This window comes from Lactuca serriola, chromosome 4 (assembly GCF_051521515.1).
Source record: "Lactuca serriola cultivar US96UC23 chromosome 4, Lser_US96UC23_V15, whole genome shotgun sequence".
Taxonomy (NCBI): Eukaryota; Viridiplantae; Streptophyta; class Magnoliopsida; order Asterales; family Asteraceae; genus Lactuca; species Lactuca serriola.
The window spans coordinates 78,858,024-78,884,376 of NC_136411.1; the positions used below are offsets into that span (position 1 = coordinate 78,858,024).

Sequence of the window (26,353 nt, forward strand, 5' to 3'; positions counted from 1 at the left end):
TGAGTGTAGTGATATATCTTGAAGTACGTCAAACGTTAATCTGAAAACATGGTAGTTATAAATGCTACTGCCAGATATATCATGGAACTAATGAAGATGACATATATTCAAGAAGAGATTTGTTCTCCTAAGAGTCTAAAGCGTGGTGTATGGTAGGCCCTTTAGGTAGAATTAAATAAGATGAAGTGCATGTACACACCTAGATTATCTAACTAAAAGTCTGATCTTATCTTGTATGACTCGAGAAATCCTATGAAGCAGCAAAGTGACTTAGTGTATTCCTATTACATTTCTTGTCTAACTCGAGAAAACCTATGAGTAACTAAGTGACTTAATATATTTCTATTACATTTTGATGGAGGATTATGGACAAAAGAATTCACATGATTTGGGGTAGATGCTTAGCACTGTTGATACACTTAGATGTCATATTGTTTACAAAAGTGAGGGCCTCTTTAAGAATTGTGTGCAAAGAATAAACACATTAAACTCTACTACTGATTATGTATGAGACTATCAAGTCACACACTAAAAGCCTTATAAGATTCATAATAATAGTAAATGTTTATTTGATAAAATTTATTGTTTACCAACTTTAAAATACATAAAATGTTATTAATTAGAAAAAAATATTTAATAATTAATAAAAAGATTTTACTAATTCTATTTTTAGCTTTGGCGTTGTATCTTTTGACATATGTTACTAGGGTTGTAAACGAATCGAACGAACACAAATATGACTTGTTCATATTCGTTTGTTTAAGTTAGTCGAACAAATGAACCAACGAGAACGGATAAACGAACGAGTTTTCTTGTTCATATTCGTTCGTTTAACAAATTATATTGTTGATGTTCGTTCGTTTATGTTCATGAACATGCTAAATGAATATAAACGAACGAACATAAATGAACAAAGATAAATAAACATAATTCGAACATATGATATAATAATGTAATCAAATACAATTAAACATATATAAACATAAAATTAACTTATATAAATGAGCATAAAAAAACGTAAATAAACAATATAAATCAACGTTCATGAACATCATTAAATGAACGAGACCGTTGTTCATATTCGTTCGTTTAACTAAATGAACGAAAATTTGTATTAATATTTGTTCATTTATGAAATAAACGAACTTTCCGCTAAACGGTTCACGATCAGTTCGCTGAAGATTGAGTTCATTTACAGCCCTATACGGCTTAAAATATCCGTTTCAGCTACCAACTAGGTCGGGTTTTGACTTGCTATTGTTGTGCGTCGGCAACTGCTTAGGTGTATGTAGGACCATGTCCATTTGGCTTCTCCTTCATTATATAAGTCGAAGAAGGAAAAGAGCTGAATGCCTCACCTCCAACTTTCCTGAACAAATCTTTTCAAACCCATCTGTCCCCATTTGTCTCTTTCCGGCTTTCCCAAAAACACGGTCCTCCAACTCCCAGATTCTTCGATCCACCCTCCACTCTTACTAAATTCATCATCGATTTCTCCAACTGAAATTCAATTCAACACATCGAAATGCTCAGATTCAAGACCATCAAGAAGAAAATGTGGATGTTCTCTCAATAAAAACTTTTCTCTATAACCAAACCCTCTTGTCTTTTACTCTCTAATGGACGAAAATATGAACACACAATCATCTACATCTCTCTCGGTTGTTAAACTCATCAGATTTCCCCTTCGTATGGTTTCTTTCTGGTTTGCACCCACCATCCGTCCTCCTGGTCGCGACCCTTAGACGATCGTCATCTTTATTGCCCTTAGTTTCTCTTTATTGCTCATAATCATAAATAACACACACACACACACGCACATAGTATACCATATTCGTGTCTCGCTCTATTGCAAAACAAAATATATACATATAGCTGTAAAGGGTATTTGCAAGAATGGATTTTTATAGTCCGAATCATATATTTTCCAACTTGGAATCCATTGTGGATGATAGATTCTTAGGGAACTTAAGTGGGTTCAATGGGGATTTTGAGAATGTTGATGGGTTGTTCTCTAAATCTTCTCAATCTTTGGTGTTGGATGAGGAAAAAGGAGAGCTTGTGAAAGCTCAGCCAAAAGTGATTGGAAAGAAAATAGGATTAATTTCTGAGGAGAAATCTTTGGCTGCTTTAAAGAGTCACAGTGATGCTGAGAGGAGGAGAAGGGAGAGGATTAATGCTCATCTTGACACCCTTCGAGGTCTTGTACCCTCCAATGATAAGGTTTTTGTCTATGCCCTTTCCTCCATTTTAGTTTTGATCATGAATTTGTGAATCTTTATGTGCAATTGGATGTTTCTCCCATAATTTATGTGCTTTTCGATTTGGTTTGCTTGTATATTGTTCCTCATTGTTCGAGCTACATGTCGATCTTTCATGGTCAAAGTAGGGTTTTTTTTTTTTTCTAAATTTGGATGCAATGACTCTTTTTGCCACCAAGCTAAACGTGGGAAGCATTTCTATTTTTGGTAAGGGTTATTTCTACTTTTAGAAAAATAGATAATAGTTTTGTTATAAGCTAAAATGCATCCATTTTTAGAAATAGAAACTTTAAAGAATCTACCAAATTATTGCAATATCATCTTGATACAAAGGCAATTTTTACTAAATAGTGTTTTTAAAGTAGTATAATATTTTGGTGAAATGTATTTTTGTATATTTTTCAAATTACAATGCCCTAATAAGAAAGACCTTAGAACACAATGTTTATAGAAATAACTCAAAGTAGGATGCTATGATGCACAAAAAAATTAAATTAAGTACGTTGCTATTTTATATCTCTTTGTTAGCTGAAACTTATCTATCGTTGTTAATGTTATTGTCATCATTTTAACTAGCTCTATTGCTTTACAATTGTGTCATTGTCACATCAGATTAAACTTTTAATGGTGGCCAAAGTTATCTTTATATAAACGTAAGCAAGACTCTATGAAGTAGTTTGTAACGTTTTTCATATAAATATTTTGCGTCTTGTGAAAACTACAGTTTCATTTCATTTTTCGAAAGATTTCAAGTTAAAAGTATCCTTCTAAATAATAAACTGGTGTGGATTTGTGTCCATGGAGTTCCTCTCTTTGTCTTTATGATTTAAGTACCGTACTTAAGTAAATAATTATCTTTTTACTTGAACTCTACATCTAATCAAGAGGTTTAATTTTCGTAATAATATGAGAAATATTGTTCTTGAAAATTGGTTTTGAATTTTGATAACTAATATGGATTATTTATTACATGTCAGTTGTTATTGAAAAGGTGGCATTTTTCAGGCTATAATTAATATCTACACGTCAATGAAATAATGTTGTATATGTACAATTATTGTATTAAAATATATTTAGTCCACTTTCGTTTACTATTTGATTATTGAACTTAGTTTGATATAAATATTATATTTCAAGGAGGCTCAGTAGTCAAAGAAGCAACGTATATAAGTTCTTCTCTTTTGGTAAATTAATATCTGTATTACTTCCACGTTTGCTATACCAAATACATGATATTAGGAATATTGCTCCATCCGTTCCCAAAGAAATGAGATACAAATTGACTTTGACTTTTAAAGTCAAATCTATTACTTTGTGAACTCAAAACTAATGGAACACTTCGCCACATGTTTGGTAAACTATATACATCTCGTTTATAATTATAAAACCATAAGCCCTAATTTGGCATTGATAAAAGACAAAATGGGATAGTTCCTCACTCTTGATCTCCCCTATGTGGCAAAAGACGAATATGCCCTCCCCATCTCATAATGAAAAACAGCCATAGAAAACTTTTCTTTGATCGTCATGTCCATAGTAACCAACACATACTAACAAATTATAAATTCATGAATTTTCTTATGTTCTATTTTGAGGTTAAATGTAGCCGGTTTGACTGAAAGTCAACGCATATGTTCGTGTAGAAACAAACAAACTAAGATTATGTTATTTTGAACAGATGGACAAAGCCACATTACTGGCGGAAGTTATCCACCAAGTAAAACAACTCAAAATAAATGCGACACATGCAAGTAAAGGTTTACTCATGCCAGAAGACACCGATGAACTCAAAGTTGAAAAACTCAACAATGGAGGTTTGGTTTTTCACACTTCTTTCTGTTGCAAGAAACGCCCTGAGCTCCTAGCTGATGTAAGACAATCTCTTTCTTCCCTCAAAGTCAAAATCGAGAGGGCAGAGTTGTCAACTTTAGGTGACCATGTAAAAATGGTTTTCGATTTTACCAAAACCAGCAATTGCACCATGGATGAAGATATAATTAGTTCTATTCATGATGCTTTTACTTCTGTTATGGAGAAGGGATCAATCTCACCCGAATATTCCCCAAGAACAACACTACCAAACAAGAGGAGGAGGTACTCTCTATGATGTTCTTACTCTTGATTTTCCCATGTTGACTACAAAATCCCCTATTCTTAGTTTTCTCATGCTTTTTTCATGAGGAAATGAAATATGTATAAAGTTTAGGAAGTTTCTGGTCTTAAAATACAATAAGTTTACATATCCAATGATCAAGAAAGTGTAGTACTTGATCATGTAATGGCCTTATGATGCTTTTTGTGTGCATCTTGTATATGTAAATATATGGAAAGATGAATATTAAGATACTTATATTTAAGACAATGGTGTGTTGTATAATTTCTAAATAAAGTTGTAGTATATGGTTGCTATTAATGGATGGTATATTGGTATTCCAATTCTTGTTTGTTTCCTATGTGCCTGGTATCTATGCTAGATAAGGATATGGTGAGTTATGTATATTTATGACATGTTTGATATCGCAAGACAGAAGGACAACATGCTTTGTATTAAGTTTAGTGTTCATTGGACACTCAAAACTGTGAGGTATGGGCCCCTTCTCGATCTCTTTTCTATGCAAAACATGTGAATGCATTTCTCATCTTAATCATCGAAACTAGTGCTAAAAACTTGTCTAGTCAGTTCATGTCCATACAAATCTCTCAAAGATTGTCCTATTTACTCTTGTCTTTTGTAACAAATGCAACTTTAATATAAAATATTCTTACTTAAATATGCACAAACAAAAGAGAGCAAACATTTTCAGATTGTGGAAAGCCCATTTAAATTCTCTTACTTATGTTAACAGGGTATGCGACCTTTTCAACAAAAATAGGCATTAACATTTAACAAACGACCAGTCTATATATAGAAATCAAATAACACCAAGGGCCAATCAAGCAATAAACAAGCCAATAAGTACGTTTTAACGTGGACAAAAGATAGTGCGATAGTGGTCTAATGACTTGGGCCACTTTTTAACAAGTTCATTAATAAAATCATACCACAAAAGCGCAAAGTTAAACCCTTACCCAACTAGGATAAGAAAATAAAATCTAAACAAATTTCATTTAATATTATATTTAAATTTATAAATTAAATATAAACCGCCAATGGATCTACCTATGTTGAGTTCAACTTTAACTCATTTATTTAAAATGTGGGTTGAAAAATTCATAAAGGTGACGAGTCCTATATAAAATATCCCTATTTAAATAACTATGTTGGGTTCGGTTGAAGATTTTAACACAATCTAATTTGTTTATTTAAAAGGGTTAATGTTTTTAATCCAACTCAATACAAACTGTTATATAAATGGGCTGCCACATTGACCATATAAGTATATCCTAACAACCTACTAATTAATCAGTTAAATCAAGATTAACCCATTTAAAATATGCGTTTTATATATATATATATATATATATATATATATATATATATATATATATATATATATATATATATATATATATATATATAGAGAGAGAGAGAGAGAGAGAGAGAGACAAAGGGAGAGAGAGAAAAGATTCAATATTTTAGGTCAGTTTACGAAATAATCTCAAATAAAAAAAAATTTACAAAAAAAATTCAAAAAACCAGCAAAATGTTGCATTCAGACACTTTTCTCTAGGTTACAACGTAACAAATTAATTTGAGACCATTTCGTAAACCAACCCACAATATTAAGACTTTTCTCCAAAAAAAACCCTTATAATAATAATAATAATAATAATTTTATTGAAACACAAATAAATATATTATTTTTTAAATTCATTATTATTAATATTATTAAATAAACACACACACACACACACACACACACACATATATATATATATATATATATATATATATATATATATATATATATATATATATATATATATATATAGGTGTTTAAAGTAACTATTGTGTGATTGTATGTATAATTGTGGGTCATATCATTCCAAAAGAGTAGTTTGGTAATGTTAGCTGTAATTATTTATGGTAATTGTTAATTGAATTAATAACCCCTTTAAATAGAAAATCAATTTTACTTCACCGATCGTTCATCTTTGTTAACCCTAATCCCCGATAAACCATCGATCACAACCATTTTATCGGCGGCCAAAAACCACCGGTAACTCTCTCCACCGGATGTCCTCTACCGGTCATCGTCATTGGTGTCTCAACAATCTCACTCCTCCCTTTCATCCTTGAATCATGTTGCTATCTCCATAACCTTATCCCATAAATCATAGATCATTTTATTCTTAAATTAACCGTCAACAATCAAGTGCGACGAACCATGGAACACCAAAATCAAACTGTTTTGGCTTAATTGAGAACTATTATTATTAAATTGAATTTTTTAGCCGCCGTCGATGCAACCTAAAGGTATTCCTTTACTTTATATATATATATATATATATATATATATATATATATATATATATATATATATATATATATATATATATATATATATATATATATATATATATATATATAGATGTTCAGGTTCATTTGAGATCATTCTAATTTTGTGAGACCGTATGAACAAATCTAAAAATAATTTTAAAATGAAAAATAAATGGAAAAATCCAAAAATTCTTTTTTTAAATGTTATTTTCGGAACTTGAATTAACTAAAAAAAATAAAAATAAATAAAAATAAACTCCGTTTTTTTTTTAAATACGTGAAATATTCTAATAAAATATTACACTGAAATATTCTAAAAAATAATTTTAAAATGCAGAATAAATGGAAAAATCTAAAAATTCTTTTTTTAAATATTATTTTCGGAACTTGAATTAACTAAAAAAAATAAAAAAATCAATAAATAAATAAAAATAAATTCCATTTTTTTTGAAAAATATGTGAAATATTCTAATAGAATATTACACTGACATATTCTAAAAAATAATTTTAAAATGCAGAATAAATGGAAAAATCTAAAAATTCTTTTTTAAATATTATTTTCGCAACTTGAATTAACTAAAAAAAAATAAAAAATAAATTCCATTTTTTTTGAAAAATACGTGAAATATTCTAATAGAATATTACACTGTACATATTCTAAAAAATAATTTTAAAATGCAAAATAAATGGAAAATCCAAAAATTCTTTTTTTAAATATTATTTTCGGAACTTGAATTAACTAAAAAAAATTAAAAAAAATAAAAAAATGTGTCTCACGGTCTCACAAAATATAGGTGGTCTCAAATGAACCTAACCCTATATATATATATATATATATATATATATATATATATATATATATATATATATATATGCCTACTATCATTGTTTTTGTGTATATACATTAGTTTTTTTGTTTAATATTTGTAATTTCGTTAATCATCAGTTACTTAATTTTCATATTTATTCGGTAAACTTGATTTGAGTCCCATGGTTAGGGCTGACAATTCTCGACACGACCCACGACACGACACGAAATAAATGGGTTTGGGTTTAGTTTTTCAACCCGCCAACACGCCAACCCGCCAACCTGTCAACCCGTTTATTAAACGGGTCATATATGGGTTTCTCAAAAAATAAACGGGTTGACTCGCCAACCCGTTTATATTTTTAATTAAAAAGATATATATTTTTTATTTTTAAGTGTATTTATGTATCAAGTATTAATATTTAATAAATATTATCTATGTTTGTATTAACTTTTTATTTGAACATGTTTCTACGAATGTTTTTGATTTTCATTTGGATCTTTAAGACTTAAGTAGTTAACTTTCTAAAATTTGGATATATTTGCATCAATCATCAAAAATTTATTTATGTTTAATTGTCAATTTTATTTATGGAATCTGACCCACGAACCCAAATCTGACCCACGAACCCGCCAACCTGTGATTCCGTATAAATAAACGGGTTGGTGGGTCATATATGGGTTTATATTCCAAACCCGCCAACCCGTGACCTGTATATTTAAATGGGTCGTGTTTGGGTTGGCATATTTTTACCCGCCAACCCGCGACACGCCAACCCGAACACGACACGATTGCCAGGCCTACCCATGGTTTCCATTTCATATATTATTGATAGCATGAAATTTAGAACGAAGCATATATGATTTGTAAAGTTTAGTCCCTTGGCTAATACTAGCATACAATTTAGCTACTAAATTACTTTACAAAATTATGGTTAGTATTATAATAGGTATTGGCTAATACTAGCATACAATTTAGCTACTAAATTACTTTACAAAATTATGGTTAGTATTATAATAGGTATTGTTGAATTATCATAATTTACTTGTTAGTATGTATTATTGAAAACGTGAGTAGCAGTAGACCAAATGTGGCCATAGATATTCCTTTGATTTTGTTTTCACAAAAATTCAGTGAGTGTTGATGGGTTTTGGGTTTGATTGTTCTTGATAGAAATGGATAAATGGAATGGATTTGTGGGGTTGATGTTTTATAGGAAATTGTTTGTTTTGCTTGACAGAATTTGATGTGGTGTTTATTGCTTGAAATTGCCATGGTAAGAAGATTAAGCAATAACAATGAGTGGTTGTATTTCTCATTTGCAAGTATACATGAAATCAAGAACAAGAATGTTCTTGTTTTCTTGGCTGGGAACGAAACGAGAGATATCAAAGCAAAACATGGTAGATATGAAACTTACAACATTCTACTGGAATAGAATCTTGAATTCTGATTCTGTCAGAATAGAATCTTGAAGATGAACATTGTATGGGATGAAGATAAACAATGATTACCAATCTTCCAAAAAGAATGGATTATTCCACCGGAATAATATATAGAGATGCACACAAAAATCGGTTTCACTATTCAAAACCGGATCCAATCCGAAACCGGATTTGGTCAAAAGCGGTTTTGACCAAACCGGATCGTATCGAATTCAAAACCGGATTTTCAATTGGATCCAAACCCGTCCCAAAATCTGCTTAAAACCTACTAAAACCGGTTTAAACCGGATTAGAATCAGATTCAGATTTTGACTGGATTCGGATCGAATTTTGACCGGATCGAATTCTTGATGACGTAAGCGAAACCGGATCGGATTCGGATCCGGATCAAATCGGATTCGGATCCGGATCCGGATCGGATCGGATTCAGGTTTTGTGCATCTCTAATAATATACAATATAATGAAAAAAATATATGTAATAGTATATTCTGGTAGAATGATTTATATATTTTGTTTTTTTTTTGTTATTAATAAGTGTAACATTCTCGTAGAATAGTATATAATTGTTTTTTCTTTTCTAAGAATGTACTGATTTTTTTTTTAAATTTGTATCCAAAATTTTGTTATTTTTCAAGAAATTCATTAAATCAAAATATACATTATGTCAGCATGTGTATTCTTATATCGTTCAATCATATTTGTTATTTTTCAATATATTGATCAACATATTTTTGTCAGAATTTTCGAATTAGGAAAATTATCATCCATACAATCAGATTTATAAAATTAATAGAATCTATTTTCCCTTATAATATGCAATTTTCCTTTTTTAAATTTATGTTAAGTGACTAAAATACCCTTAGAATGAAATTAAATGATATTTTTTAATTATATTTAATTTAATAATATGTATTGTTTATTTTCAAAAAATAACTAAAATGATTGTTCTACAATGATTCATACATTCATACAATACTTAGTTTGAATAAAATAACCTAAGCATATATATATATATATATATATATATATATATATATATATATATATATATATGAAAAACATATTTATATATTTTGATGCTCTAAAAAGCGTTTTTAAACTTCTTTTTTTTTTCATTTAAACGTATTTGTACACGTATTTAATAATACAAATAAATATGTTTAAATGAAAAAATGACTTTAGGTGTTCTTTTAAGGTATATAAATATGTAAATATATTTTTCGTGTGTATATATATATATATATATATATATATATATATATATATATATATATATATATATATATATATATATATATATATAACAAAATTATAAAATCCATATTTTTGGGTTTTAAAATATAGTGTTTAGTGGTATTTTATAATCAAAAGACTCATTTGTATTTATAAAAAATATGACCATAAAAAACAATTATATATATATATATATATATATATATATATATATATATATATATATATATATATATATATATAGAAATGTATATCTACTTTATAAATTATACGATTGTGTTGTTCGGTTGTTTTCACGTTGGTTGAAATATGATGTTGACCTTTGTTTTATGTTGAATTCCTTGTCGTTATTGTTTACCGATCTATTTAAGCATTTGTTTTATGTTAAATTATGTTTTGCTGAGCTTGTTCTTTAATATCGAACTTTCAGAGTTCCAATGAATGTAATCCTTGTAGTACGAATTAATGAAGTATGTAATATTATTTAAGTTTTTATGCTATTAATTTTGTGTATGTTAACTATGATCCAACGTTGTGTCACTACCCTAGTACTTCCGCCGCTTGTCGGGGGTGTAACAGATTGGTATTAGAGTTAACGACTATAGTGAACTAAGTATTTTATTAGGAAAGCACGACTACAGTCTAGGGCTTACTCTTTTAGGTTCTGGTATATCCCTTAACCTATTAATATAAATAAAAAGTATTATTAATTATACTACTGGTGGAGTACTTACGAAATGGTTGATATGTCGCTTGGGTTGATGGATTTTAGAAAAGCTATACGCCAAAATGGTTCTGCCCTCCGACTGTCCTGATTATTGGCCAGTTCCTTATTATCTTGACATGACGTTACAAACAATAATTCATAAAACACATAAACACAAAAAAAAATCAAGATATAGAGTTATGTGAACTCGGTCCCTCGATAAGAATAATTATGCCAAAACCAAAAAAAAAAAAAAAACTTAAACTCAAGTTTTTAAAATCAAATACTCAACTAAGTTCTATAGTACATAGGTCATACCACAACTATACGTAGTTATACACCTAGGTGTTATTATGGCCAGACCACATGCACTATCCAACTTAAGAGATGTAGTTGATAGATTAAACACTTGGAGATTTAAGGAACACTACAGTACAATTATAAATAAATACACAGCACATAATCACAATTTTAAATTTTATGACTTTTATATGATCAGAATATTAACAAACTTATACTTATTCTTTTTAGGATGGACGAACAACCTCAATGTATGATCATCAAACCTCCAGCAGATGAGCCCATGGCCCCACTTCTACAAGGGAACCCCAAGAGATACCCGTGATGAACAATCCTATCCCATTTGATAGCAGGGCACCACCACCTACAGACAGTAATGGATCGAAGGAAGACCCAGAAGAAGACTCCAAAGAAGACCTAAGGGAATACATGGAGTCATAAAAGTTTGAGTTAGAAGGAGAGGTGTAACCCATGATCGAAGAAGAACCTGTAGCACCATCGTCGATCCAATACGTGCAAGTCATTGGAAGAAGTCCCACTTGGATGACGGCCCACAAGTCTATCTTAATACTAGGTATGATAAGGAAGAAGTTGAAGAAAATGCCATCTAATCCATAGAAGATAGAATATCGGTACGACCCATTCTACAATGGGTGGGTAGAGACATAGAATTTCCCACACAATTTCAGAGTTAGTCATGGAGATGTGCAAAGGCAAGTCAACAATCCTACTTGGATTGAAATTGAGATAAATGGTTGGCTCAATAAAAATAAAGGGAATCACAGTTTTGAAGTCGGACAGTCATCTGGAACAAAACAACTGAACTCACCCTTGCACACGTAACCCACACATGAACACGTGAAGAAATAAGGCTTTTACCTTCTCAAATCCATCTTAGATTGCATGTCACATATTTCTTCCCAAAATATATTATAAAATATACATATAGATCACAAAGGACCGCCACAATCATCCCTCCCCTCTCTCATCCCTCTCCCTACTTTTTCCTCTTGATCTATCTCATTTGTTCCTTTGGTGGCCGAAAGACGAAACATAAAACGGAGGTTGTTTCCCTCTGTTCCTACCCTATCTCATCCCCGTCTCACGTCAATAAGCTACCGTAAACACCCCCGACCTCCATCGTGGCAATATGGCCCCTTCGTCAATCGGAAATAGCCCCAGGAGGCAACGTTTTATGTAAAAATGAATGTTAAAATTTATCTATTATATTTTTATACTAATTATAAAAATATAACCCATATTTACTAATTTATGGATTTTGTTACATAAAATAACATGATTAAATTCAAGACTTAAAAATTGTTATTTACGAAATATAGTTTCGTATTAATCATGTGATTCATAAATATTATGGAAACAGTTAGTTTCACATTGGATGAAACTTAGAAAATATCATAAAAGCAGCCACTATGCTAGCCAAAGTTTATCACAATAAATAATAAAATTTGGAAATATTCTATGTCTTGTGAATCCAAGATACTAGGAGATTTCAATCAAAGAGTATTCTTAAACCACTAAATTGTAAGTATTAAAAAATATTATAACGAAAGGTTTTGGATCATGATGTCTAGACACATTGTTAGGATCCAATACCCACAAGATTTCCTATATGAGCTATATTTTTTTTCTAAAAACCATAAGAGCTAGGATCATTTGCTAAGCAATGTGGGCCATGTTATTGTGGATACTGAGACTGAATTTCTTAGTGAAAGCCCTATGCATTATAACTATTAATTTGTACGGAATGCGAAAAGTCAGTTATAGATCGAAGACACTGATCTGTACGGGTAGACATCCCACCCAATAGTTGTTAGCTACAACCATCGTCTGAAGAGTCGAATCTGACATTGATGTTTCTATGTTATTTACTCCAATCCATTGATAAAGCGTTGGTGTGGAACTTTTACCACGCCCCTTTTAGTGCTCGTATAAGGGCCTCACGTCGTAGTTTAGTTTTGAGCTCATTATCGATCCCAAATTTATTTTGTTACCATATAGAATTGGAATATGATTTATACAAGATTTTATTCACTTATACTAGCTGAAAAGGACTGTATGTAATGGATTAGTTTGTGGCTCGTATTGAAAAGTCTTATCACTAAAATTAAGTATTAAATCACTTAATAAATAATATGACATGATTGATAACAATTTTAAACTCATAAATGAACAAGTTATTTTTGTACACTTTTCATTTTCTCACAATAATATTTTAGTGAAAAAGATATCTTTTTTACTCAAAAAAAATGTTTCAAATTGATTTCGTTAAATTTTCAAAACCTTTAATTATAAATGATATACTTTATAATTTTAAAGGTATATGAAATCCAAATGTATAGAACTCACCAACAATTCGTTGTTGACGTTAGTTTTAAACATGTATTCTCAGGGAAGTAGAATGAAAGTAGTTCAAGTGTAGGATTTATGGCATCACCTTTTTCTGTTAATTATGTTTTGTCACAACTCTTAGATAATTTAAAGATATGAATGATACCTATGATGATGTAATATACTTTGGAATTATGTAATCATGATGCTTTATGCTTTTATGTATTGCTCATCTAGTTGTGATTGTGATATACATTGACATCGCTCCTACTGACATTTTCACCGTCAACTAGGGGTGTGATATTCATCCATTGCAAGATTTATTGATCACAAGGTCTTAATCGAAGAACAAAGAGGTTAGTGTTCTTATTTTTGTATTTTTAATTTTTTTCTATAACTATTAAACCTAGATCTTAGGATGCATGTACAATTAGGTAAAACTTTGATTGTTTCCACTACCTTAAGAATGTGTATTGATGCTAATAAAACCCAACAACAAGAAAGTGCATATTTCTAGGATATACATTTGGAGGGAAAGTTCATCGTTTGTGGTGTATAGAAGAAGAAAAGACTCCAAAATTCTGTCATTAGTGGAGAGGTTATCTTTAAATTTGATATGTGTAACCAGAGAGGAGTGGTACAAGTGTTGTAGGGAATGATCAGGGTACCAGTCAGAAGGTGGAGTTTGCAACACAAAGCCCATACAATTTTGTGATAAATGGGGAATGTTAAAGTGGCATGAAACAACAAAAAGATGATGAATCCCTTGTACAACCCAGGGAAGAATTATCTAGTGATGTTGATGTCAGAAAAGATAACTAGATAGAGCTTTTGAAGAATGAGTTTGTGGTGAACGATTTTGGATCCAAAAATAAGATATCAAGGATGGAGATTCAAAAGGATTGAAGAGAAGGATGGTTATACATTTCTCACTATATTAAGAAACTCTTGCAGTGTCACACCCCCAAACCGGAACGGCGAAATCGTTCGGGGGCGGACGACGTCATGTACAGTATCATAACAATGCATAATATTAATCAAAGCAGCAACCATCATATTGAAAATATAGTAATTACAGTTGTGTTCGTAACATAGTTTGTAAGACCTCAAAAGCGTATAGCAAAATAAAAGACAAGTCTCCAATACGCTCTGTCTTGTCAAAAAACTGTGTGGGTGTACCTGTCTACTAGTTTCCTGCGAATACAAGTGATTTTGAAAGTGCATCAACATTTATGTTGGTGGGTTCATAAGTATTTTTATATGACAAAGTATGTTCTTTATTCCTTTAAACACGTTAGTGTGATCTTCCAGAAAATCCAATATTTTCTTAGTAAATGAAATGTAAGTAACGTGACCCTACAAGTTCCTTCTACAAGCACTTAATGAATACAAGTTATATAAAATCAAGATCGGAAAGATGGTCGAATGTGTGTATCTACCCTAAGTCCACAACCAAACAAGGAACAAGAAATGAGGCGGAAATCACATATTCCACAATTTATTGGATCTTCATTGTATATGACTCCAACGTATTCACTAAGTAATCACAGAATTAACAAAAACAGTCTTTTTAGAAATGTAGTTTGCATTGTACTAGTTATGTATGAATGTAAATCATTTGTATGTATATGCCCGGATAAACATTCCTCCAAAAATGTAAGTTTCTGTGTTAGAATATAGATGTTGTACTTGTATGTATCTGTAGTTTTGTTATTGAATAAAACCATGTAAATTTGTTTATGTATTCATACACTAATCGTATTGTTAATACCAAAATGTGAGTTATTATAACCATGCTAATGACCAGGATGGCCTGATACGATGTTCTTCAGGCATCAATATGTTATGACATTTGTCACCCCAGAACTTCCGTTCCAACTGTAGCTAACAGTCAGGGCGCAGGATTGTCAGTCTCGTATAGATCTATACACAAACTCACGCTATCCCTCCAGGAGACTCTGGTTATAAAATAAGAACTTTTGTTGGCACTTAGTTAAGGACTTGAAGGTTACACTCACAAAGCTATATTAACTGTTACTTGTAGAATAAATGAAAGTCCTTTTATAATGATAAACCGTATGTATTATCCTTTTTGTAGTTGAAAACCATAGTATGTATGTTCCCTAAACTGTACCTATTATAGTTTATAAGTTTGCTCTTGTATTGTTATCTGATTTAGTAAAACTGTATGTAAGTTCCCTAAACTATACTTATTATAGTTTATATGTAAGTTCATTCTGTAATGAAAACCTTTGTAATTTAACAATTTGTATAAACAACAATATAATATTTGAGAAAGATACCCTTTTGCTCAACGTAATACAAAAGAGTTACAAATTTATTTTAAATTCATTTTATACCTATTTACGTATCTGGCATATATAATTTAGATTAAAAAGGCAGCCAGACAAGTGGTTCTTCCTTAAGTCCACAACCAGACAAGGCGCAGGAGTTATGGCGGAAACACTAGTCCTAAGCCTATTTAATCCCAATTATATATAAACACATATTTTGGAAAAACAACAGTATAAAGTAATCGAAATAGTTTGAACAATTTAAAAACAGTTTGATTCCTTGAAAAACAGTTTGAAATCACTTGGATGATAACACAAGATTTCCTTGTGTTTTACTTGTATATTCCCCCCCTCCTCTTAAAACATTGAAAAACAGAGAAACATAGGGGTATGAACTCACCTCGAGTGTGTGAGTTTGTTTGGGTAGCGAAGTATTAGCGTATGATTCTCGGGTTAGAATACGTAAAAGTAGTCGTATCCTAATAATATTTATACACGATATCGTATTTAAATTAATAACATATTAATTTAAAGTGTTAGACAACACTAAATTACGTAATAAATACTTACAGTAATTTCTTAGAATAGTTGAAAGTGTTCTTGGTGTTCTAAAGAAGATTTTAAGTGTTTTTGGTTGAGGATTTGAAGATGGTAGGGTGATTCACGCAAATCTTTAAGAATCTATAACGATTTCGACAAGATCTTCAAGAGCTTCGGATGATACTTGAAGGAAAAAGATGATGATTTCGATTATATTTGAGAGAAAATGGGAAGGATTTTGGCCAAAAACTTGAGAAATGATTGTTGTTTTTGGCCAAACATATATATATATATATATATATATATATACACACACACACACACACATAGGGGTTTTCGGCCGAGAACTCAACCCGAGGAAATATGTGATTGGTCCGAGCCTGTTTGCGGTGTAAAGGCGGTTACGGTCTGAAGACGTTTGTGGCAGAGAACTCGTTTTCTTTGCGAAGAGAATGGGAACAGATGCGAGGGTTTGCTACTTCGACCGAAATCTAGTTTTCAGTCTGAGGCTAGTGGCTTGCGAGACTTCTCGGATTTCAAAGAAAAGACCTTTTTGACATTGGGCTATTTGATTTCTTTAACAAAACACAAAATTAAATATTTATAATTATTATTAAATTAGATGGTTTCTACGATTTTGGCCCTTGTTTGACTTTCATTGACTTTTATTGATTTTTTGGTTACACGAAATAACGGGTTGTCACATTCAGTCATTATATTTAATCAGTCCATGCATATTGGTACTTCTTTAGTGGTTAGAGGTAATCAGAGGAAAGCTCATTGAGAAGTGGTTAAATGGATCTTGCCACACTTCAAGGGAATATTTGATGTCGGTCTGGTATATGGTGCTAATACAAGACATACAAACTTATTTGGATCGATGGATTTAGACCACGAAAGTGATCTAGCAATAAGATGATCATTGGTGTTTGGTCTCGTTCAGAGTCTTGTGTTGAACGTGGAGAAACCTATTGTGTTCTATGATAGGTTTTGTATTCAAAAGATTAGTACGAAGGAGAATCTTAAAAGATATATTGACAAGGTCGTTACCCATAGATAAGTTTAAGTTTTGCTTTGACTTTTTTGATGTTTGGAGGTGTTAAGTTTGTTGATGTTTGAAGGTGTTAAGTTTGTATGGATATTGTTAAATATCACTTGGGAATTGAAGACCTGAAATGTGAGTTAGAGGATTTGAAAATTCAATAGAGCATTTTGATATGATGAAACTCTTTGAATATGATGACATTCTTGGATATAAAGACTCTTTTGGATATGATGGTACTCTTAGATATGATGGCACTCTTAGGCATGATGTCAATCTTTGAATATGATGACACTCTTTGAAATAGAGCATCTAAAAAAAGACTGGTGTATCAATAGAAATGCCTTGTACAGGATGTGCCACTAAGTGGCAACGTGTGTCACTTAATCACACCTGATACTGCATCATGACACCTAATACGTCATCATGGAACTTGATGCACTAGTGGTGACACATGATGCACTATTATCTGCATGGCTAGTGTCATTTCAATGCCTCTCATAGTTGAATGTTTTAGAAGCAACTCCATGGGAGATTGTGATTGGTTGACACCATCCATGGGCCTATATATTGATAGGCTTGGCCAAAATTAGGGTTTTAGGTCTGACCCTTTGTCTATAAATATGAATGTGTGATAAATCATTCATTGGTATTAATCTTTATAACTTGTATCCTTAGTGAGTAGGCGAATCTCTGCTGGTTACACTTGTAATATTAGTTTGAGAACTCTATAAATAAGATACTACCCTCCTATCCATAGATGTAGGTCACTTTGACCGAACCACATAAATACTGCATTTGTATGCTTTTTGGTTTCGTGTGTTATTTACATTACTTCCTCACAATGGTTATCAGAGTTTGGCAGGTGGCATCAAATCTATTCAGTTTTGTTGACAAGTGTCGTTCGATTTCCTGACAATGTGTTATTCACTGTAAATAAGTTTACTGTATAAACACATTGTAAAGTTGATTAATAATATGTATGTTGTAATGTTATTGTATACAATGGATTTGTTTTTGTGTGTGTGTGTGTATATATATATATATATATATATATAATATATATATATATATATATTGTATTATGTGACATAAAATGTGATTTAATTTGAATATTAGTAAATCTACAAATAATAATAATAATAAAATAAACACCTAAAACTGTCTGTCGTAAACGTATCTATTTGTCATCTATTAAAAAAAATATCAAAATTTTATGGCATGCAATCTATGTTGTAAATATATGACACACAAATACATGCCATTTCATTTATGACTAGGGCTTTAATGACACGTGTTAGTATATGTGAGGGTTCTATTTTGTAATTATCAATAGTTCGAGGTAGTTTATATATATTTGGTCCTAAATAGTTAGGTTATTTTCCAATCGTATTGTATTTTTGTTGTACACACTTTTCTTATCATCAAACGATTCAACAATCTCAAAATCTTCATCTTCTTGATCGATTGACCCTTATACTTGTTAACTAACATGGTACCAATACATGTCAACAATTAATGCATTCTTTGGCAAAATACACCTAGTGGTAAATTTTATTTTCCAACAGACTACCTATTTTGAGGTTAAGAATCAGGGTACCTAAACGTATCATTGTTCTCATCTTGAAGCCCTTTTGATTCATCACAAAAGCATTGTTAGTAATTATCAAATTGAGTTGGTTGTTCCTGAATCATAATCTCAATCTCATAAGCATCTCATATTCATAATTCGGATTGAATATATAATACAAATTTAAAATCTCTAAAGCCATCTTCTTTGGAATTGCTCAATCTTCTTTGTTACAGACTAATTCAATTATGTCCTAGTATACATCAAATATCGATGCTTCTATGCATCAATTACACAAGAATCATGACATGGTGCAGCAACACATGTTCTAATACACTGCCAATTCTAATGTAGTAGATACATCTTATCTTATGGAGCTATTGCGTAAAAATCAAGAGTTTATACAACAACTGATGTCGAGTTCTATGAATACAAGTGAATTTTCTTCCTTAAGTAATACATGCTTGTTTGATTCTATATGTTGTAATCATATGACACTATGCAAAGACTTATTCATCACTAAATGCTCATAACAGTCATTCCTTTCGGATTCAACAATCGATGGAACACGATTACCTATAACAGTTAGTGGACATATCTCGACTCTTCATTTGTCATTACCTAATGTTGTTCATTTTCCCAATATATCTCTTAGCCATGTATTTATTAGCCAATTGTGTGACCCTGGTCTTCATGTTTTTTTCACTCCTTTTAGTTGTCTTGTGCAACATCCAAAGACTAAGCAGACACTTGGAATACGTCGTAGAGATGGTAAGATGTATGAAGTGGTTTATCTTTGTCTTTCGGCGTTATCTCAAAATACTGTAGCTATTATATTAAGCCCTTCTCCCTATGATATATGTCATTCTTGCTTGGTCATCTCTCTGTATATATAGACTTAAACTTCTTGCTCAATCTCATGTACTTGGTGATATTAAATCTGAATCAGTAGTCTCTTGTTTGTCGTGTATACTTGGAAAACACCGTTCTCTGTCGTTTACAGCAAATGAATATACTTCTTTAACAATTTTTGATTTAATTCATTCAGATGTATGGGGTTCAACACCTCATCCCACTATGGGGGGTGGGGGGTGTTGGTAATTTGTTATCATTGTTGATGATTGCACTTACTTTACATGGATTTATCTTATGCATCATCATTCTTGTAGCACCTGGTTCCTGGTATGTATTTTAATCTAAGTAATTTTTGGCATTTTTAGCTGGGACTCGGCGAGTTGTAGGCCTGACTCGCCGAGTAGAGACGAGATTTTGAACACGTTTAAGTTGGCGACTCGGCGAGTCCGCCAGTCTAGAAGAAACCCTAGATACACGGGTTTTGTACCCTATTTAAACCATGTTATGAGCCCCAAACTCGCCTCCTTCACGCTCAGAGCATGTAACGCCCACAGATCCGAGCAAATCAATTTAGAGGCGATAAGTGTCGAAAACGAATTTTCGGCAAAAGATTATTTATAATAAACATTCTTAACCAAGTTTTAGAATATGTCTCAAGGTTTCCGTACATATAAAGAACGCCAAAATCCGAGTTATAACGAAGAAGTTATGACCCGCCGAAGTTTTACGGCAAAACCGGCACGGCACCGGGAGACGCAAATAGTGAATTTATGATGCAAGACTTTTTAGTCTTAGTGATCTAAACGAAAGTCGTAGAATATGTTAAACCGAGAAAATCCATAAAAAGAACACCCAAATCTGACTTCGTATGAAGAAGTTATGATTTTTCTAAGATTCGGCTTAGTAGTGCACGACCCGAAACTCGAATTTTAGTTCGATCGGTTTTTGGCTTACGCGACCTAACTAAGAGTTGAAGATCTCATTAATAGGAACTCAACGATAAAAAGATGGACGAAAATGGATTCCGTATGAAGGAGTTACGAATTCTTCGCGGCCATTTAGCAGTCTAAACACCTCCTACTGTTAAATTTGAGATCGGTAGAGAATTAGCTGACGGAGTCTAAATGAAAGTTGTAGATCATGATTTTACCTACACGTTGAAAACAGAGCTCGTATGCGAGAGTTATGATTTTTCTAAGTTTGAAGGCTGATACGCGATATTGGGTGACGTGGCGCGATCACAGCCATTGCTTTCTCTCCAAGGAAAGCCATCAGATGATGACACATGTCACTGACTCGGCGAGTCAATGAACCGACTCGGCGAGTCCGTCAGGATTTCACCCTATAAATAGATATGTCGGGTTTCTCCATTTCTCACACCTTCCAAACACTTCTTTCTCTCTCTAGAACCTCTCTCCAGCCCCCCTTAAGCCCCCTAAAGTCTAGGTAAACCCCCTAGCACCCAAAGGAATCCCCGAGGCTCCCGAAGTCTCGAGAAAAGAGCCTTTTGGCTCGGAAACGTTGCTCCAGCAAAGCCCGGTTTTGAGAAAAAACCCGCTGTAAGTGAGTTGTACCTATCCTATCTTTAGTATAGCTTATGTTTTAATATAGTAACGTTATTAGGAACTTATAATGAGTATTTGGGCTATTATTATGAGTTATATAAGAGTGTTTCTTAACGCTTATATACTACTAATAATAGCTAGACTATTAAATTAGTCTCGTCAAACGTTAGACTAAACTCTTGTGGTAATGATATTAGGTTTCGTTAAGGGATAATTGTTTTAAAAGTAACGAAGTGCTATCCGAGTGCCGAGTCACCACCTTCCCAGGTAAGTGCATAGTTACTTTCATCTTACACATAGATATGAAGTGTTTTATATAAATTACATGCTATGTGTGCATATTATCTGAGTACTTGCTGTCTATGCTGGATGAACGTTGTTATACATGTTTTAAATGATTTAAACTGTGTACGTATTTTATATATACAAATATGTTGGGGGATGACATGGGTAGATGAACGATGAGAGAGAAAAGATGATGTGAGTAAACATAAGCAGCTATGGACTTAGTGCCTAATAAATAACACTGGCAACGATGGACTTAGTGCCTATTGGACAACCACTGGTAGCTATGGACTTAGTACCTGATAGGAATTGGTAGCTATGGACTTAGTACCTATTAGATAAACGATGGTAGCTATGGATTTAGTACCTGTTAGGAATTGGTAGCTATGGACTTAGTACCTATTAGATAAACACTGGTAGCTATGTATTTAGTACCCGATGAATGAACTATAGCAGCTATGGAATTAGTGCTTTACGAACGAGCATTGGTAGCTATGGATTTAGTGCAAGTCCTAGAACCCTGGAAGTAAGGGACTTTGGAATAAACGATTGCAGGATAGATGACTCTTAGGATAAATCCTTAAGAGTAAAGAAGATAATGGGGATGGGTAATTGGGTTGATTGTTTGATTGTTTAAACATAATAATTATATTATTGTGGGTTGAAAACCCTATGTACTCACCAGGTTTCCCAACCTGACCCGCTCAGTTTATTTATATCACAAGTGTCGATACGAAGTGGCATTACACTGAGAGATTAAAGAGATGTAGATCACTAGTGTAAATAAATGTATGTTCCGTTTATGCTTATGTTTCTGTATTGACGATGACATCCCAAACGTTTTAAAATAAATAAAATACGTTTCTTCGAAAATGTTTTGATAACGTATTTATCGTATTTTTCTGGGAACAAATTCCACAACATTTTTATGAAAAGAAGTACTCTAATTTTTATAAAGCATAAACAAAATTGGTCTTTTCTGGCCGTGAAAATAGGGATGTCACAGAGCTTCATTTAGCAAACCCTAGACATTCCTTGAGCATTTTTGTGTGAATCTTGAAGTTTTAAAGAGAAGAAGGAAGCTAGATCCAAAGGAGTAGAAGGAGATCCAAGATCTTGCACCCACTACAGAGTTTATTGAGGTAATAATCAAATTCCTACTGTTTCTATGAGTGATTCTCCATTGTTAATCACATTTAGGCCATTTTATCCATTTCTTAGCTTGTTTATAGGAGAGAGATCACATTGTGTTGATTAGCCTTCAGATCTAGCCATGTTTCAGTTCCAAAAACGTAGATCTAACACCTTTATGGAGCCATTTTGCATGAAAGCCCAAAATATACTCTTTTAAGTGTCTTTTGAGCCTTTAAACCCCTTTTCATGCATATGTACATGTAAAGTTGGAAACTCGACGAGTCCCAGTTGGAGTGTTTATATGATGAAGGAGAACTCGACGAGTTGTTCATACAACTCGGCGAGTCGGATGCAGATTGACTAAGTGTTTGTATCAAAGAGGAACTCGTTGAGTCTATGCCAAACTCGACGAGTAGTAGCGAGCAGAATTAAGAAATGAGAATAGGGACTCGACGAGTTGGTGGGCCAACTTGACAAGTCAGGTCAACTGTATGTTGACTTTGACTAAGAGGTTGACTTTGAGCAGGGGTAAAAAAGTCATTTTACACTCAGTATAGTTATCAATATTTGATTGAGTGTATTTATGGAAATTGTAGCCAGGGTGAAACCGGAGCAGAAACAGACAGATTCCAGTGCAGTTCATTCAGCAACTAGACTACGAGGTGAGTCTTCCTTCCAGTAGGAACGGGTCTACGGCCACAATGTCTGCCCGTTTAGTTAGTAGTAGTTCCGGACCTCGGTCCGATGCAGTAGTTAGATTGCTTAATGTCTTTGTGATTCAAGTATGTTTTGTATTATGTGTTCCGGACTTCGGTCCGATGCAGTATGTAGTATATGTGCTTATGCTAGTTGATATGTTTATGCTATGCCATGTTATGCTCAGTCAGTTTCCAGACTTCGGTCCAATGCAAAGGATAAGGTCCCAGTCAGTTCCGGACTTCGGTCCGATGCAGTTAGTTCCGGACTTCGGTCCGATGCAGGGGACAAGGTCTCAGTCAGTTCTGGACTTAGGTCCGATGCAGTTTCCGGGCTCCGATCCGATGCAGAGGGCAAGGCCCTGGTTAGTTCCGGACTTCGGTCCGATGCAGTGGGCAAGGCCCAGTATGTGTTTATATTTTATTGTATAGTATGTGGTAGTTTGAAGGAGCTCACCAAGCTTCGTGCTTACAGTTTCAGTTTTGGTTTTAGGTACTTCTGCAAGTAAAGGGAAGAGCTCGGGATGATGGCATCGCACACACCACAACTTCAGTTTTTGTCCTGGGAGTTGATTAGCTTTTCATTGACATGATTTGATACAGTCTTGATACACTTTTCTTGTGATACTTGTAATGGTTTTGGATACATTGACGTATGGGTTTTATTTTATGGTATTGATCTAATGATTTTAGTAATGATTAAACAAAAATTTTTGGGTCGTATTTTGGGACGTTACAGGTTGGTATCAGAGCCTTGGTTTGAGGGATTCGGATACACTTTCGGGTGTGTTTGAACTCAAAATAAGGAAACGGTAAAAGATTTTCAATCGAAAAACATTTTCGAAAAAGATTTTTGAAAAAGAACTTAGAAAGAAAAAGAGTTTTGATAAAGAGAAAAAGGTGTGGTGCGTGCGATCAGCCGAGCTCAAGTAAGTACTCCCAAATTACCCATACAAGTTTATATTATCCGTTCCAGTTTTAGTAAAACAACATGCTAGTATAGGACTAAGGATCTAGGAGGATGCCTTATGTGCCTGCTTTATGTGTTTCAGCTTGATGAGGATTGCATACTAGTAGTGAGTAGACAGTTGTAGGATAGCATGTGTAGGTTATGCCTGATAGTATGAGCTTAGCATTGTATGCTAGTATAATTTCTTGACTATGAGAATAGTTTGCTTGAGTAGTTTCCTGTGTCCAAATGCTACTTTCTATGTGCTTTGTGGGACTTCGAGTAATGGGAGTTAGACATTAGGTGAATACGTCACATCACATGTGACCAGGGTTGAATAATCTTAGAGTGCTGAATTTGGCCCTACTGCGCAACTCTCGTTTGAGTCTAACCATTGTAGGGACGAGTCTTTTACTCGAAGGATTATCCGAGCCTCATCATATGTGATGGTATTTAGGTGACGACTAATTGGCATTACAAGGAGGCCATCAACGGCTGAGGACTGGTTTGAGTCGGGTCAGAGGTTTCCCTAGGGCAAGCCTAGGATGAGAGTAGTAGAGATCAACAGTAGTAGTAGTGGCTTGGTGGAGTCGAGGCGGCCCTTAAGGAGAGTACGGATAGACGTGGAAGGTAGTAGGGGACCATACTACTGGAAGCAGAGGATCCGTACTTAAATCGATGAAGGCTGAGATGAGACCGGAAAGCCTGTAGTAGTAGTGATCCCTCGAGATATATCAGTTTTTCTGACGTTTATCGTTATGTGTTTCCAGAATGGTGGTTTTATGCCCTAGACCAGCAGTCAAAAGTTTAGGTGTCGGGGAGGGATCAGGATCAGGCTCGGGAGCCGGGCAGTTGGATGAGCAGACTAGGGAGTTTTTCACTTCAGAGGTGACCCGTATTATTCTTGAGCAGACACGAGTGATTTTTGGTTCGATCAAGGAGGGTATACTAGAGTTGATGGAGGAGAAGCTAGGCACATTTTGTGCTGAGGTGGCGGCCATAATGGGGTCGCGCACGCTTACGTTCATGGAGTTCCGGGCTTGTGGAGCTCCAGATTATCATGGGGCACGGGACCCCATAGCGAGTACTAGATGGTTGGCAGATGTGGCCAACGATTTCCGCACGAACAGATGTCCCGAGGGGGACAAGGTCAGATTGGCATCCTGTTTTCTGAAAGACAGGGCACGCGATTGGTGGGAGGAGGTCGGACATGTCATTGGAGATGACGCAGCTTTGGATGCTATGACCTGGGCTGACTTTACTGCCAGGTTCAAAGCTGAGTTCGCACCGGTTATTAAGGTGCAGCAGTTAGCCAGGGAGTTTCAGGACCTCACTCAGAATACAGAGATAGTGGCAGAGATTACCGCCAAGTTCAGGGAAAGGGCGCTTCTCGTTGGTAGTACACATCTGATGAGGAAATAAATAAGGCCCGTTATCATGAGATGCTGCGGAGTGACATCCGCCAGTTTGTGAGCCGGTCCAGCTGTAAAACACTGGATGACATGATTGCTAGGGCGAGAGAGAGAGAGAGAGAGATTGACCTTGATATGGAGAGAAAAAGGAAGTCGGAGGCGGCTTCGGGTGCAGGGAGTTCGGGCAAAAAGCTAAAGTTTTCAGATCACAGATCCAGGAGTCAGCAGAGCCACGGTCGGTATGGCAAGTGTGGGAGATTGCACGAAGGGGCGTGAAAGGCAGGGAGTTCCGATTGCTACAAGTGCGGTCGGACTGGACATATGAGCAGAGATTGTACATCCACTACTACCGCCATTGCGACATCAGATGTGATTTGCTTCCAGTGCAATAAGAGGGGATATAAAAAGTCCTAATGTTCGAGTTTAGCTGCTGCAGGGAAGGTGTTAGCACCTGCTCCTGCTACTTT

The 26,353-nt window shown here is 33.7% G+C and overlaps 1 protein-coding gene across 1 annotated transcript; it reads left to right on the forward strand.

The window, feature by feature from the left end:
• The first annotated feature begins 1,339 nt into the window (after window positions 1-1,339).
• On the forward strand, window positions 1,340-4,674 carry LOC145101960 (transcription factor bHLH30-like). The gene is made up of 2 exons (XM_079039271.1): window positions 1,340-2,223; window positions 3,940-4,674. Exons 1-2 carry the CDS (start codon window positions 1,897-1,899, stop codon window positions 4,366-4,368), a joined length of 756 nt encoding a protein of 251 aa, XP_078895397.1. The 5' UTR covers window positions 1,340-1,896; the 3' UTR covers window positions 4,369-4,674.
• Window positions 4,675-26,353: the final 21,679 nt, after the last annotated feature.

Excerpts from the sequence above, each read along its gene's own strand:
- LOC145101960 (XM_079039271.1), top strand. The coding sequence starts at position 1,897 with ATGGATTTTTATAGTCCGAATCATATATTTTCCAACTTGGAATCCATT. Across the intron at positions 2,224-3,939 it reads TTGTACCCTCCAATGATAAG|ATGGACAAAGCCACATTACT; the intron begins GTTTTTGTCTAT and ends TATTTTGAACAG.